The 15,497-nt window shown below is 42.5% G+C and overlaps 1 protein-coding gene across 1 annotated transcript; it reads left to right on the forward strand.

The window, feature by feature from the left end:
- Positions 1 to 9,163: 9,163 nt before the first annotated feature.
- LOC103209070 (free fatty acid receptor 2-like) lies at positions 9,164 to 10,150 on the forward strand. Its single transcript, XM_007954838.1, has one exon. The coding sequence runs from the start codon at positions 9,164 to 9,166 to the stop codon at positions 10,148 to 10,150; it is 987 nt and encodes a 328-aa protein (XP_007953029.1).
- The last annotated feature ends 5,347 nt before the right edge of the window (positions 10,151 to 15,497 follow it).

The following is a 15,497-nucleotide window of genomic DNA, read 5'->3' on the forward strand; positions in this document are numbered from 1 at the left end:
AAATTAAAAAAAAAAAATTGAACCAGGAACAGGGAAAAGAAAAAAAAAGAAAAGGTGTAACCTAGGACCTGGGAGGGGAAGAATAGTAAAAAGGACAAAAGTATTAATAATAATAGTAGTTTTAAAACAGACAAATACAAGCAAACTAACCACCAGAAAAAAGAAAGAGAAAAAGAAAAAAAAAAAAAATATTGGCAGAGGACAGGGCAGGGCACCCAGGCTCCGTCCTAGCACACAGACTGGGATGGAGTTCCTCTGGGCCCAGGAGGTGGGTGGGAATGGGGGGTGGCCGCACTTCCATTCACTCAGTGGGTGTGGGGTATAAGAGTAACAAGAGGAATGTCGCACCTTTTCAGTCGTGCAGGTCCAGAGTGTCCTTGGGGTTACTGGAAAGCAGAACCTGTTCTTAAGCCCCTGGAATCTGGTAGAGCGCTGTCTCTTTAAATATCCAAAATGGTCAAGCCACTTGTAAACTTTCAAAATGGCTTTGTCCTCCTGACCGGCAAGAGTCTACAGCTCAGCCTGTCCTCTTCACCACTGCTTCCCCTTCTACTCCACAGCCACCAGAGCAGTCCTCCGTGCAGTCCCTGGCTGGCAGGGATGATTTTCAGGTTAATTCTTAGGTCCTACCACCACTCGTGAATCTCCAAGCCGTCTGTGCCATCAGAATCGCTGAGGATCGCTGCCAGACCACAGGTCCGTATGTCTCCTTTTTTGGTATTTTCATGCAAATTCTTCTGCTAGCTGGGGTTTAGTCCACTTCTATATACTTCCCTTCAAAGCTCAGGGGTCCAGGATTATCTTCTGTGTCTGTGTTAATTGGTTTCCTTTTCTCTGTTGAAGAGGGTCTGTGCAGACTTTCTGCCTATTCCACCATCTTGGAATCCGCAGACTGTCCTTCCATTTTCTTTTGATGCTTCCTGCATCATTCAATATTTTGCTCATAAAATATTTCAATATTGCAACTTGAGGCTTCAATCTTTTTCTCAGTTCTTTCAGCTTGAGAAATGCCAAGTGTGTTCTTCCCTTTTGGTTTTCTAACTCCAGGTCTTTACACATTTCATTATAGTAATTGGCTTTGTCTACTTGAGCTGCTCTCTGAAATCTTCTGTTCAGCTCTTTTATCTTGTCATTTCTTCTGTTTTCTTTAGCTACTCTCTGCTCAAGGGCAAGTTTCAGAGTCTCTTCTGACATCCATTTTGGTATTTTGTTCCTTTCTCATCTTTTTAATGACCTCTTGCTTCCTTCATGGATGATGTTCTTGATGTCATCCCACAATTTCTCTAGTTTTCAGTCATTGGTGTTAAATGCATCAAATCTATTCTTTAAATTGTCTCTAAATTCAGGAGGGATATTATCAAATCACTTGTTGTAATTGTCTTCCACTTCAAGTTGAACTTGCAAATGAGCAGTTAATGGTCTGTTTCACAATCAGCTCCTGACCTTGTTTTGGCCGAAGACATAGAACTTCTCCATCACCTCTTGCCACAGATGTAGTCAATCTGATTACTGTGTGTCCCATCTGGTGAAGTCCACATGCATAGTCATTGCTTATGTTGTTGAAAAAAAGATATTTACAATTAATAAGTCATTAGTCTTGCAAAATTCTATCATGCAACCTCCAGTGTTATCAAATGGCATAGAATTTTAAATTTTGAAATACATCATCAAATTGCTCTCTGGAGAAGTGTCCTGAGTAGCAGAGAAGAGAAGACAGTAGGAGATGAAGTCAGAGAGTGATAGGGGCAGGCAGCTGACATAGTGACAATTAGGTCACAGTAAGGACTCTGGCTCTGATAAGACTGATAAGTAGCTACTCTATGATTTGTGTAGAAGATGGGAGACATGACCTACTTAGGTTTTAAAAGAACTATTCTGGTTGCTGTTTGAGGAACAGATTGAAGGGGGCAACAATGGAAGTAGGAGAGTAGGACCAAAGAGATTAATAGAGAGACACAGTGTGAGATGGTGATGGTAACCTAAACCAAGGTGGTACAAGTGTATATAACGAAAAGTGGTTGAATTTAGGAAATGGAGTAAGAAAAGAGTCCAGGTTTTTGGCTTGATCAATTGAAAGGATGGGGCAGCAAAGTATGTGTAATCTGGGGTCTCTCTCCTAAAATGTTGGAAGTGAGGGCCTGGATAGGCAATAGTTGGTATTGGGAAGGCAACTGGAAATTATCAATTTCCCAAAAAGTGATGTTCTCTGATCTTAGACTGTTGGGGATGGTTTCCAAAGGAGTAGAGTTGAGAAAAGATCCTCAACACCATTAAACATCAGAAAGATGCAAATCAAAACTACAGTGATGTGGTAGTTAAGGTTATTTATTAACTTGGCTGGGCCTGGTTTTGAGGAGCTGGGCAGCTGGAGGTAGTTATTCCCCATGATGAGACTGCCAATCAACTCCATGGTGGAATCTGCCACGAGCAGCTGAGTAGGTGCTTTAGGGATGTGGTCTGCTTCCCGTATACAAGAAGAAGCTTTGGGAATGGTCTACAGCTTTTTGGCATGTTTGAATCCTGCATGTAGCTGAGTCTTCATTTAACAGACTGCCATGTTTCCTGCCAATCTTGGGGCTGTCAATGGACTTGAATCAATGGCCTGCCATGTGGTTTGGTAATATCGGGACTGTGACTTTTTACTTATCGACCTTGGGCTTGTTAGCCTCAGCAGCCAGCAGTTTCCTGAGTGAAGAGAGAGCCTCCAGCTTCAGTGGTCCAGGAGCAGGAGGCAGAGCTGAAGCCCAAGGTTGAGGACCTTTCACTCAGCCCCTACAGGCTGGCACTTTGAACTTGGACTTTGACCTCCAAAATAGTAAAAAAAAAAAAAAAATAAACTCCTGTTTGTTAAAGCCATCCCACTTGTATTATCTTCACTGGTGACATAGTGCCTAAGGCATTTGACTGCTAACCAGAAGGCTAGCAGTTCAAACCCACCAGCCACTCCTTGGAAGGAAGGTTGGACAATCTACTTCCATAGTGATACCACCTCAGAAACCCAACAAGGGGTTGCTATGAGTTGGATCTGACTCGATGGCTGTGAGTTTGGTTTTGGTTTTGGTTTTCTGTTAGAGTGGTACTGAGGAACCAAAGTAAATGAGATACCACCTCATCCCTATTAGAATAGCAATGCTAAAATAATAAAGAAAGAAAGAAAGAAAGAAGAAAACAACAGGTGTTGGCGACATTGTTGGAAAAACTGGAACTGTCATGCATTTCAGATAGGAATGTAAAATGGTTCCTCAAAAAGTGCTTGTGATTCTATTTTTATAATTATTATTAACAATCACAGAACCCAGGTTGTCATGGCCCTCTGGCCCCAGCAGGACTGTGTCATTTATCTTGAATGCTTATTTCTCTCAGTGAGAACTTGAAAAGACAGTAGTCACCTTCTTCTTCAATGGAAGATCAACAATCTTCGTCTTCATTTCTATCAATTAGATCTGCCTTTAATAATCAATTAAAAAAAAAACCCACCAAAAAAGAAAAGCATTTAGTAGATGGTCAGTGTAAACATGATAAAAATATCATTAGTATGGTTTCAAATGAGTAAAAGCTTATGTTTAGCAGCTAAACTGTTTATCTCCTTTTTTTTTTTTTTTTCCCAGAGAACTCACAAAATCTGTGGGATATTAATAGTCTAACCATGTTCCACTTATGGGAGGGTGATTTGAGATCCAAGATTCATTTTCCTTAGCAGGATTTTTTTATGGCTGCAGCCATATTTAGGAGTCCAGGGCCAGGTAAAACACCTTGTTCATTGCTTCTGTACTAGCTGCAATGTCCCATTGCCCAATGAATGTCTCTAGGTAACTTCATGGTAAAAATTATAATTCTTTACTCTCAAAGCAAAAATACTATCCTAAAAAGGATAAGTTGAAAGAATCTTTCGTATTAGTACAAACCAATAAACATGTTAGTGTTAGAACTTAGATGAAGTAAACACCACAAGTGTCAGTCATTTATCTCATGCACAAAAGTAAAAAATTAAAAAAAAAAAGTTGAACATAGAACTACCATATAAGCCAGCAATCCCAGTCCTAGGTATGTACCCAGAAGAAGTGAGGGCAGGAACACAACCAGAAAGCTCTTCAGTAAATGTTCATTGCAGCACTTCTCACAATAGCCCCAAAGTGGAAACAACTGGAATGCTCATCAACAGATGAATGGATAAGCAGAATGTAGTGTATACAAACAATGGATACTACTGAGCCTTAAAGAGAAATGAAGTCCTGGTGCATGGATGAACCTTGAAAACATCATGCTAAATGAAATAAGTCAATCACAAAAGGACACATGTTGTATGAACTCACTTATATAAAATAAACAAATATATAGAAGCCAAAGATGATTAGCGGTTACTAGGGGTAGGAGGGAGGGGTAAAGAGGGAATTTTTGCTTAGGGCATGTTGAGTTTATGATAATAATGATTTGGAAAAAGCAACAGTGCTCAGAACTTGAAGAATGTAATCACCGTCACTGAATTATACACGTAGAAATAGTTGAGATGGCGTATGTTTTGTTATATACATTTTCACCACAGTAAAATTTTAAAAAATCACTAAGGGGATACAGGTGAACTGCAGTGGACTGAGTTGTACAGGAAGCCCAGCTAAAAGTACATGAGAGCACTGAGTAACCAAGCCTAGTTCCTTGGCTGGGTCCATGTTTCTCCTCTTTGCTTCCCCTGTTGGTACGTGCAGCGTGTCACAGTCACTCTGTGTTTAGTGTCCTATATGTGACCTTCACTTTATCTGCCATTATTGGAGACTGACAAAAACCAAGTGTGGTTCTGTGTGGATTGCTGTTGTCAAGATAGCAGAAGGGCTGTGACCCAGACAGGGACTGTCAGGTAGGTTCTGATTGGCTGCAGCAGTTTATCAGGATATATCAAAGATCAGGGGAGAAAGATAAGATCAACGGATGAGACAACTGAGGACAAACAGCTCCAAACTAGTCAGCACTTTCACGCTCCCTGCTGGGTCCTCTTATCACAAACCACAATGTTGAGTAGCCTGACCTCATCTCCGCCTAGCCACACTGGCCCCTTTTCTGTTTTTCTGCCTCAGGGAGCACATCCCCACTGCAGGACTTTAGTCCTTGCTGTTTCCTCTACCTAGAACGCTCTTTTACATGACTGGCTGCTTCTCATCAGTTCAAATATCCATCACTTCTCAGAACAGGCCTTTCCTGACAGCCCTATCTAAAAAAGGCCATGCCAGTCCCTCTCTAGATTTTCCTGTTTTACTTCCTCATAAAGTAATTCCATTTGCAATTACCTGGTTAGTTAGTCTATTGGCTTACTGTCAGTATTTTTACATACATCCTTAGTAGCTAGAGCAGCATCTTGCACAGAGGAAGGGCTCAAAGCATTCCATGAACAGGAAGAGTGATTGCAAATGGTGTGGTATTATGGAGAGGAACCCCACATGAATAACTTACTGTGAATCAGTCTGAATTAGACTTGATATGTTGCACTCCCACTCAAATAATACAGCTGTACATAAGGTCAATAAGCTTTATACTTCTGCAAACCAACTTAGTCTGAATTCTCCCTTTACTCCAGCAACTCTAAGGAACCCCAGCACTAAAGATGACCTAATACCTCTGACTTGGACGACAGAATGGAGATAAAAGGGCAAAAAAGTAGGTTCTGACCTCAATGGAGGATCAACAATCTTCACTGGAATCATTAGCTAACAAGGTTTTACAGGCACATCCAACGTGTATCTCTTCATTCCACAAGTATTTGAGTGCCTATTATATATGAGAGTCTGTGTTTAGGTTTCCTCCTAAAGACAAACTTCAAAACAACTATTTTCAGAAGAGCCAATCTTGCCTACACTCAATCTTAATAGCTGAGAAGGGGTGGGATTGTCCAAGGAGGTGAAAAGAGGCTACTGAGAGACTCCTGAGGTCTTGGAAATTGCCCTGGTACCTCTAGAAGAATATTCTATAGCTCTTCCCTGGGAATGGGGAAAAGATGACCCTCCCCCAGTATTTAGGATTATGGGAACATCCCTATCTGGCAATATTTGCCTTTCTAGTAAGTTTCTGTTGTTCAACCAAACACAGATAGTAACGTGGCACAAATTAACTCAGTAGAGACTAAAAGGCAATTAGGTTGCCTTCTTTTCATGTGCATCAAACAGTCAAAAGATCTTCCCAAGTGTCTGTTTCAGGACATGCACCATGTGGGTTAATGAGGGCCAGCTGGTAGGAATATAGAGAGATTGCTTGGGTACCAAGATGAAGATTTGGAAGCAGTGAGTAAAGAGCTAAATGATAAATGATCTTTTCTGGAGGAGGAATTTGGCTGAGGGTCACTCCTCTCGGGTCAAAAGGAAAGAATGAGTCTTGTTGGTAGGGTGACCAGTGTCTAACCAGTGGTAAGACACACACACATTCCCTGAGGAGAGACAAAGGTATTCCCTGTGTTTCCATACCTTCACGTATCTGCCTCAAAGGCACCACCAGGGATGATGGAGCAATGTAGACCCCTATGCAGGCCGGTGAGAGAATTACAGTGAGGAGAGACAATGGTGCAGGCAGGGCACAGCTCACTGAGAGAAGGAGTAAATGGGGAGGCAGACCCAGAACCTAGCTCCTCCTGACTCCCCCCTTGGACTCGGAGCTTTTCTGGATCATCTGCCCTGTGGTCATAATTTGTAAGAACGGATCTGATGGGCCAGTGGAAGTCATGCAATAATTCAATTGGAGCCTCCTGAAAAGAGAACAGGACATTGACCTGGTCAGGGGCCTGAAGAGGAAAGATGGGGAAGCAGAAGGTGAAGTAAGAACACAGGGAGTAAAAAGCTGATGCAAGTACAAAATTGTCTGCAATAATTGCTCATGGAAAAGAAATATAAAAGATTATTAGGAATGCAAAAGTAGGAAGAATCCTGAAAGAACAATACAATTTGGAGTCTGAGAGAGATAAATTCAGTTTGTTGGGGACAGAGTTTTATGGAGGATCAAAAGGATCAAACTACCTCAGAAAAGGTTCAACTATTGACCTTCCTCTTTTTTGACTACACATCCCTTCCAGATATAAAAGCTGTGGAAAAGAATGAGGGTCCAGTTAGTCAAGGTTTCCACCTGCTTCTGAGACCTGACATATTGGAAGGCCATATCTACCTCCAGGAAAAGGCAAGTCAGCCAATTTGCTTATGCTCAGAGATTACGTTAGCAAGGGCTAGGATAGAAGGAAGGCATATAGATACTTATGAAAAGGGAGGAAAATGTGGGATTTATTCTCCAAGGATGAGAGTGAAGGGGTCAGAGAAATGGAAAGGGGCCAGGAAGAATCTCTGGAGACTGATGCTATGGAGTCTATGGTGCTGACGTGGGCCTTTCGAAGAGGTGAGAGCATGAGGAGAACAAGAGATAAGTTCAGCGCCAACAAGGCAGGGTGTCTCCCTGGTCCTCTATCTCTGAGATTCTCAAATGTGGGAATGAGATACACAGATAGGTCACCAGTTAGTAATATGCTACCACAAATAGGTGGATCCAAGTTTTTTTTTTTTTTAATGAATCTTTTCAAAATAATAAATTAGAGGAAATTTAAGGTAAAACTTTTCATTTTCATAAATGTCATGCTATATGGTTTCTCTCTCACTGCTGTCGAGTTGGATCTGACTCATGGAGACCCCTCTTTGGGTTTCTGAGGTGATATCACTACAGAAGAAGATAGCCCAATCTTCCTTCTGAGAAGTGGCTGGTGGGTTCAAACTGCCAGCCTTCTGGTTAGCAGTCAAATGCTTTAGGCACTATGCCATCAGAGCTCCTATCGTTTCTCTAAGGGGAGAGAAAGAGTGAATTTGGAGGTAGCATATTGGGGTCTATGACAGCCCTGGTGAAACCGCTGATTCTGTGTTATGCAAATAGAATAAGATCAGAGGGTAGTGATGCTTAGATGAGCTGGGATGGTATTCCCAGAGTCACACAAGTGATCTGAAGCATGGCTGGGATTTCAATCCTGCGACAGGTCAGGACCCTGTCATTACCCCACCCAAACCTATAAGTTTTCTTTGAAAGCTTCAGCATAGAATCAAGAAGCTGAGCTTGAACTAACCTTGGGCTTAACCTACTTTTCTCTCAGTTTTAACCAAATGTCCATTTTCAGAGGTGAATCTGAGAATGTTGTGTTCAAGCCCAAACACTTGGGAGAGAGAAAGTAAAAAGAAAAGAAAGAGAAAAATGACACAGTGAGACTAAGAGAGTTCTATTTGGATCCGGGGAAACTCAGAAACAGTCTCAGTTTACAGCCTTTTTGTGATAAAATACCTGCTTCCTTCTCCTCACTTCATACATCCATTTGATTCTCAACAGTTATTTGTTGAGCACCTACTATGTGCCAGGCAAAATTCTAGGTACTAGGGATACAATGCTGAGCAAGAGAGAGCATGTCACTGTCCTCCTGAATTGCCTTTCCTAGTGAGGACTTAAGGAGCTCTGGTAGCATAGTGGCTAAGACACTTGCCTGCTAACCAGACGGCTGGCGGTTCAAACCCACCAGCCACTCCTTGGAAGGAAGGTTGGGCAATCCTACTTCCGTAGTGATACTGCCTCGGAAACCCAAGGAGGGGTCGCTATGAGTTGGGGCCGACTCGACGGCACATAACAACAACAACAACAACAGTGAGGACTTAAGGAGCTCTGGTGGCATAGTGCCTAAGGCATTTGACTGATAACTAGAAGGTTGGCAGTTCAAACCCACCAACCACTCTACAAAAGGAAGACTGGGCAATCTACTTCCACAAAGATTTACCGCCTCAGAAACTCAAAGAGGGTCACTATGAGTCGGAATGGACTGATGGCAGTGAGTTTGTCCTTTTTTTTGGTTCAGTGAGGACTTGGAGACTTCAGAACTTTTCTTGTGGGAGCTTCTGGAGCATTAGGATCCATACAGGTGTAACTTTTCTCTGGTAGGGGAGAAATGGGCAGAAAGAAGGAATCTGGTAGGGAAAGGAGACCTTCTTCACTACACAAGATGGCCAAGAGGAAGCAGAACAGTAGCCAGTTTGAAGCTTTGGTAATAATCACTCAGGGACACGAGGAGAGGGGCTTGCAATGAAGCTGAAAATGGATTCACTTTGGTTTGGCATTGGGAAGCCCATGATCAGAGAGGATTCTGACCTCACCTTTTGTCGCCTCAGGAAAGATGATGCCAAGTTCCCGAAACCTGGGGCTTCTCTTAATCTACGTCATATCCTTTCTCATTGGTCTCCCTGCCAACCTCCTGGCCCTGCGGGCCTTTATGCAGCGTGTCCGCCAGCCCCACCCTGCACCCATCCACATCCTCCTCCTCAGCCTGACGCTGGCAGACCTCCTGCTGCTGCTGCTACTGCCCTTCAAAATGGTTGAGGCTGCATACAATTTCTTCTGGCCCATGGGGAACACACTCTGTGCCCTCACGGGCTTCGGCTTCTACGGCGCCATCTACTGCAGCACGTGGCTCCTGGCAGGCATCAGCATCGAGCGCTACCGCGGCGTGGCCTACCCAGTACAGTACAAGCTCTCACGCCGGCCTCTGTATGGAGTGATCGCTGCTGTGGTCTCCTTGGTCCTGTCCTTTGGACACAGCAGCATTGTGATCGTTGTCCAATACTTACCAACCAACAACACAGAAAGTCATGCTGCAGGCTTTCCGGTCTGCTACGAAGGTTTCACCAGAGAGCAGCTGGACATGCTCCTTCCTGTGCGGCTGGAGCTGTGCCTGGTTCTTTTCGTCATCCCCATGGCGGTGACCACCTTCTGCTATTGGCGCTTTGTGTGCATCATGCTCTCCCGGCCCAAAGTGGAGACCCAGAAGCGCTGGAGAGCCGTGGGGCTGGCTGCTGTGACTCTCTTCAATTTCCTCGTCTGTTTTGGGCCCTACAATGTGTCTCATGTGGTGGGATTCTTCCAGGGGGAAAGTCAGAACTGGCGCGCATGTGCTGTGCTGCTCAGCGCTCTCAACGCTTGCATTGACCCCTTAATTTTCTATTTCTCCTCCTCAGCTGTGCGCAAAGCCTTTCATAAATGGCTGCAGAGGCTGCAGAATTGGTGTGCCTCACTGGCAGGGTCCTGGAGGAGAACTCAGGAGTGGGCCACAGAGAAAGGAGAGGGGAGCTTAGGTGTGACTAATGTTGACTTCACAGGAGACTAGATTTTCCAGTTTGGTGTTGCATCATTTGGTGGGGGGGTGCACTTGGGCTTAAAAAGTGTGTGTGTGTGTGGGGGGGGGAGGCAGTTGTGCTTAAAAAGTGGAACAAAGAAGTAGAACGTGGATAGGTGTTCCTATACCCAGTTTAAGAGGCAGTTGAGAGTGTGTTTTCATATTGCTCTTTGAGGTTTATGGCATTTCCTTATTTTTGTTTGGTACTGTGGTGGTGTAGTGCCAACCAGAAGGTTGGCAGTTCAAACCCAACAGCCACTCCCTGGAAGGAAGATAGGGCAACCTACTTCAGCAAAGATTTGCTACCTCGGAAATCCAGTGGGGGTCGCTATGAGTTGGAACCCACTTGAGAGTGGTGATTTTGGTTTTGTGTCTCATGAGAGGAGTCCTAGTGGAAGTGGTTAAAGCACCCAGCTAACCAAAAGGTCAGTGGTTTGAACCCACCTTTAGAAGGAGCATGGCCCTACCTACACCTTGATTTCAAACTTCTGGTCACCAGAACTGTGAGAGACTTAAGTTTCTGTTGTTTTAAGGCACAAAGTTTGTGGTTATTTTTTGCAGCAGCCTTAGGAACTAATACATTAATATAACTACACCAATTTTGTTGTTGTTGTTGTTGTTGATATTTGCCTGTTACATCTTTGTCCACCTTTCTACTTTCAATATTCTTATGTTTTAAATGTATAAGCAATATATATAAGTTTGGGATTTTTAAAATCTGGTCTCAGGATTTGACAATGTTTGTTTTTTAACTGTACTATTTTCTTCACTTACATGCATTTAGGTTTATTTCTGCCACCTTATTTTTTAAACACTTTTATTGAAGTACATGATGTACATAGTGAAATATATATGCATGAGTATATGGCCAAATAAAAACTACACAAGTCAGATGAATGATCATAAAGTTAGTATTCCTATTAAAGTAAAAAAAGAAAAAGAAACATCTATTACCTGATTTTGTGCAGTTTTCTCCACATTTTAATATCTCCTTTTTCTCCCTACTTGCCTTTCTTTAGGATTAAGTTTGTTTGTTTTTCATTTCATTTATTTCTCCACTGACTTGGCAATTATATACTCAATTTCTATCAATTTAGTGGTTATCTTAGAAATTTTAATATGAGGTTCGGAGTTCTTCAGTTGGTTCCTCCATTCCTTCTTTCCTATTTCCCTTGAAATACCACCCATAAGGAAAAAGCCAACCCAGGTGGCATTCAACTGTGTGAACAGAGTGCAACAATTCTCAAGCTGTAGTCTAAAGACACCTGGGGGACCCAGACACCACCTTTCTGGGAGGTTAAAACTATTTTCATAATGCTATCACAATGTCGACAGCTTTGGTACTCTCGTTCTCTCAAGAATGTACAGCAGAGTTTTGCAGAGATAGCATGACACACAGGACACAACAGATTGAATTCAGAGCAGTTAGGAGAATCCAGCTGTCTTCTGTTAAGCCAAACATGAATAAGATTTGCAAAAATATACACAATGCCACTGTTCTCACTAATTTTTAAAATATAGCTATTTCCCATAAAGTATGCTATATGCATTAACATGTAATGAATGGTGTAATGGACTTGTATTAATAATTAATACATTTTTTAAAAATTCACAGTTTTGACTGGTACACTATGTGATCCTCAGCCTATATGACTATGAGACCAGAAGAACTAGATGGTGCCCGCCTACCACTGCCAACCACTTGGAGGGGGATCTCTGTAGGAGATCCTTGATAGAGAGGGAGAACAATGTGGAACAAAACTCAAAATCTTTTGGAGGAGGAGAAAAAAAAAGGGACCAAGTTTGCTGCTCTGATAGAACCTGGTGGAACCACTGAGACTATGGTCTCTAGCTGCCCTTCAGGTCTGGAATTGAATCCGTACCTGTGGCTTCCAGCCAAACAAAAGACAGGCATATGAGTTGAACATGTACCTGAGGTAGATACACTCCTTGAAGAGAACAATCATGGGAGAAAGAAGGGCTGCTTATGCACAGGGAGACAGCTCAGGGGGCAGCAGTGCATGGAGGGATGGACACAGGGAAGAGGTAACTATGGGGAGGAAGTGGGAAGGAAGCTGTTGCATTGGGGTAAATTGTAGTCAATGTCATGAAACAATGTGTGTGTGAACTTCTGTATGGAAAGTGAATTTGCTCTGTAAACTTTCACCCAAATCACAATTTTTTTAAAAAATTGCAGTTTTAATTTCTAATACAATAAAGATCAATATGTATAACTTACATAAACAAATACTCTTTGGGGTTACTAGTAATTTTTAAGAGCACTTTGAGAACTGCTGATCTAGTGAAATGATACACTATGCTTGTTCTGCTATATATATATATATATATATATATGAAGCTCTGGTGGCATAGTGGGTAAGACATTTGCCTGTTAACCAGAAGGTCAATGGTCCAAACCCATCAACTGCTCTGTGGGAGGAAGATGAGGCAATCTATTTCTGAAAATAGCCTGGGAAACCCAGTGGGAGTCACTATGACTCAGAATCACTCGATGGCAGTGTTGTTGTTGTTAGGTGCTGTTGAGTTGGCTCCAATTCCTAGTAGCCTTACGTACAACAGAACAAAACACTGCCCAGTTCTGTGCCAGCCTCACAATCCTTGCTATACCTGAGCCCATCACTGCAGCCACTGTGTCAATCCATCTCATTGAGAGCCTTCCCCTTTTTTGCTGACCTTCCACTTTACCAAGCATGATATCTTTCTCCAGGGAATGGTCCCTTCTGACAACATGACTGTGATAGTTGGAGCTGTGTGTCAACTTGGCTGGACCACAATTCTGTGTGGTTTGAGCTGTTGTGGTGTGGGTGTTACCATGATGAGGTCAGATGATTATGTTTTGAGTGGCCAATCTGTTGAAAGGGAGTTTCCCTAGGGGTGTGGCCTGCTTCCAGTATATCTGTGGACATCCTGGGAGAGGAGACATTCTTCTGTGGATCAGGATTCTGTTGTGCTGCCTACAACTGTCTGTGAGTGAACAACCACCATTTGGCCTGGAGATCTTGGATTTGTCATTCATTGGAGTCAACAGCTGGTGTACTGCCTGCCAGCCTTGAGCTCCTCAGCCCCTGTGGCTGCAAGAGTCAGGAAAAGCCTCCAGCTTGACGTTTGATCCAGGAACTTTGGACTTGCCAGCTTCTATAAGTGTGTGAGCCATTTTCCTAAGATACATTTCTCTACATATACATATATATAAGCTTTACTGGTTTTGTTTCTCTAGAGAACCCAGTCCAACACAATGACCAAAGTAGGTGCAATGAAGTCTGGCCATTCTTGCTTCCAAGGAGCATTCTGGCTGCAATTCTTCCAGGACAGATTTGTTCTTTCTTCTGGCAGTCCATGGTACTGTCTATAATCTTCATCCACACCACACTCAAAAGCATCAACCCTTTTTTGGTCTTCCTTGTTCATTGTCCAGCTTTCACATGCATATGAGGTGATTGAAAACACCATGGCTAAGGTTAGGTTCACCTTAGTCTTCAAAGAGACATCTTTGCTCTTCAGCACTTTAAAGAAATCTTTTGCAGAAGATTTGCTCAGTGCAATACATTATCTGATTTCTTGACTGCTGCTTCTACTGGTGTTGATTGTGGAACTACGTAATGTGAAATCTTCGACAACTTCAATCTTTTCTCCATTTATCATGATGCTGCTTATTGATCCAGTTGTGAGGATTTTTGTTTTCTTTATGTTGAGGTGTAATCCATACTGCAGTCTGTAGTCCTTTATCTTCATCAGTAAGTGCTTCCAGTCTTCTTCACTTTCAGCAAGCAAGGTTGTGGGTACGTATCACACGTTGTCAATGAGCCTTCCACCAATCCTGATGCTGTGTTGTTCATACAGTCCAGTTTCTCAGATTATTTGCTCAGCGTACAGATTGAATAAGTATGGTGAAAGCATACAACTCTGACACACTCCCTTCCTGATTTTAAACCATGCAATATTCTCTTGTTCTGTTCAAATGACAGTCTCCTGGTCTATGCACACGTTCCTCAGAAGCACAGTTAAATGTTCTGGAATTATGATTATTCTCAATGTTATCCATAACTTGTTCTGATCCACATAGTCAAATGCTTTTGCACAGTCAATAAAACACAAGTAAACAGCGTTCTGGTATTCTTTGCTTTCAACCAGGGTCCAACTGACATCAGCAATGATATCCCTCACTGCACATCCTCTTCTCAATCCAGTTTGCATATGTGGAAGCTCTTTGCCAATGTATTGCTGCAACTGTTTTTGAATGATCTTCAGCAAGATTTTACTTGCATGCGATGTTAATGATATTGCTCAATAATTTCCACATTCTGTGGGATCACCTTTCTTTGAAATGGGTACAAATATAGATCTTCTCCAGTCACCTGGCCAAGTTGCTGTCTTCAAAATCTCTCGGCATAGCCAAGTGAGTGCCTCCAGTGGGACATCCTTTCTTGAAACATCTCAATGGGTATTCCATCAATTCCTGGAGCCTTGTTTTTTGCCAATACCTTCAGTGCAGCTTCAACATCTTCCTTCAATAACATTGGTTCTTGATCATATGCCACCTCCTGAAATGGATGAACATAGACCAATTCCATTAGTGCATGTATCTGTAGGAGCTGTGGTGGCATAGTGTCTAAGGCATTTGACTGCTAACCAGAAGGCTGGCAGTTCAAATCCACCAGCCACTCCTCAGAAGGAAGGTTGGGCAATCTACTTCGGCAGTGATACCACCTTGGAAACCCAAGGAGGAGGCATTATGAGTTGGATCTGACTCCATGGCAGTGTATATGTGTCTGTCATTATACCAATACCAGGCAGTATTGACTACTGTGGCTGTATAGTAGGTTTTGAAATCTGGCAGTGTGAGAACTCCTACTTTTTTCTTCTTCAACAGTGATTTGCTTATCTGAGATCTCTTTCCTTTCCATATAAAGTTAGTGATTGTTTTTTCTATACCTTAAAGAATGTTGATGGGATCTGGTTTGAGATTGCATCAAATGTATAGATTGCTCTGGGTAGAACTGACATTTCCTCAGTGTTCAATCTTCCTATCCACGAGCATGGTATGTTCTTCCATTTATGTAGATCTCTTATGGTTTCTTGAAGTAGTCTTTTACAGTTTTCTTTGTATAGGTCTTTTGTGTCTCTGGTAAGATTTATTCCCAAGTGTTTTATTTTTTTTAGTAGCTATCATACATGGTATTGATTTCCTCATTTCTTTTTCAGCAATCTCTTTGCTGGTGTGGAGGAATCCAACTGATTTTTGGATGTTGATCTTGTATCCTGCCATGATGCTAAATCTCTCAATTAGTTCCAGTAGATTTTTGACTGAGTCTCCTGG

The sequence above is a fragment of the Orycteropus afer genome, unplaced genomic scaffold (genome assembly GCF_000298275.1).
Source record: "Orycteropus afer afer isolate SDZICR_OR568_19922 unplaced genomic scaffold, OryAfe1.0 scaffold00476, whole genome shotgun sequence".
Taxonomy (NCBI): domain Eukaryota; kingdom Metazoa; phylum Chordata; class Mammalia; order Tubulidentata; family Orycteropodidae; genus Orycteropus; species Orycteropus afer.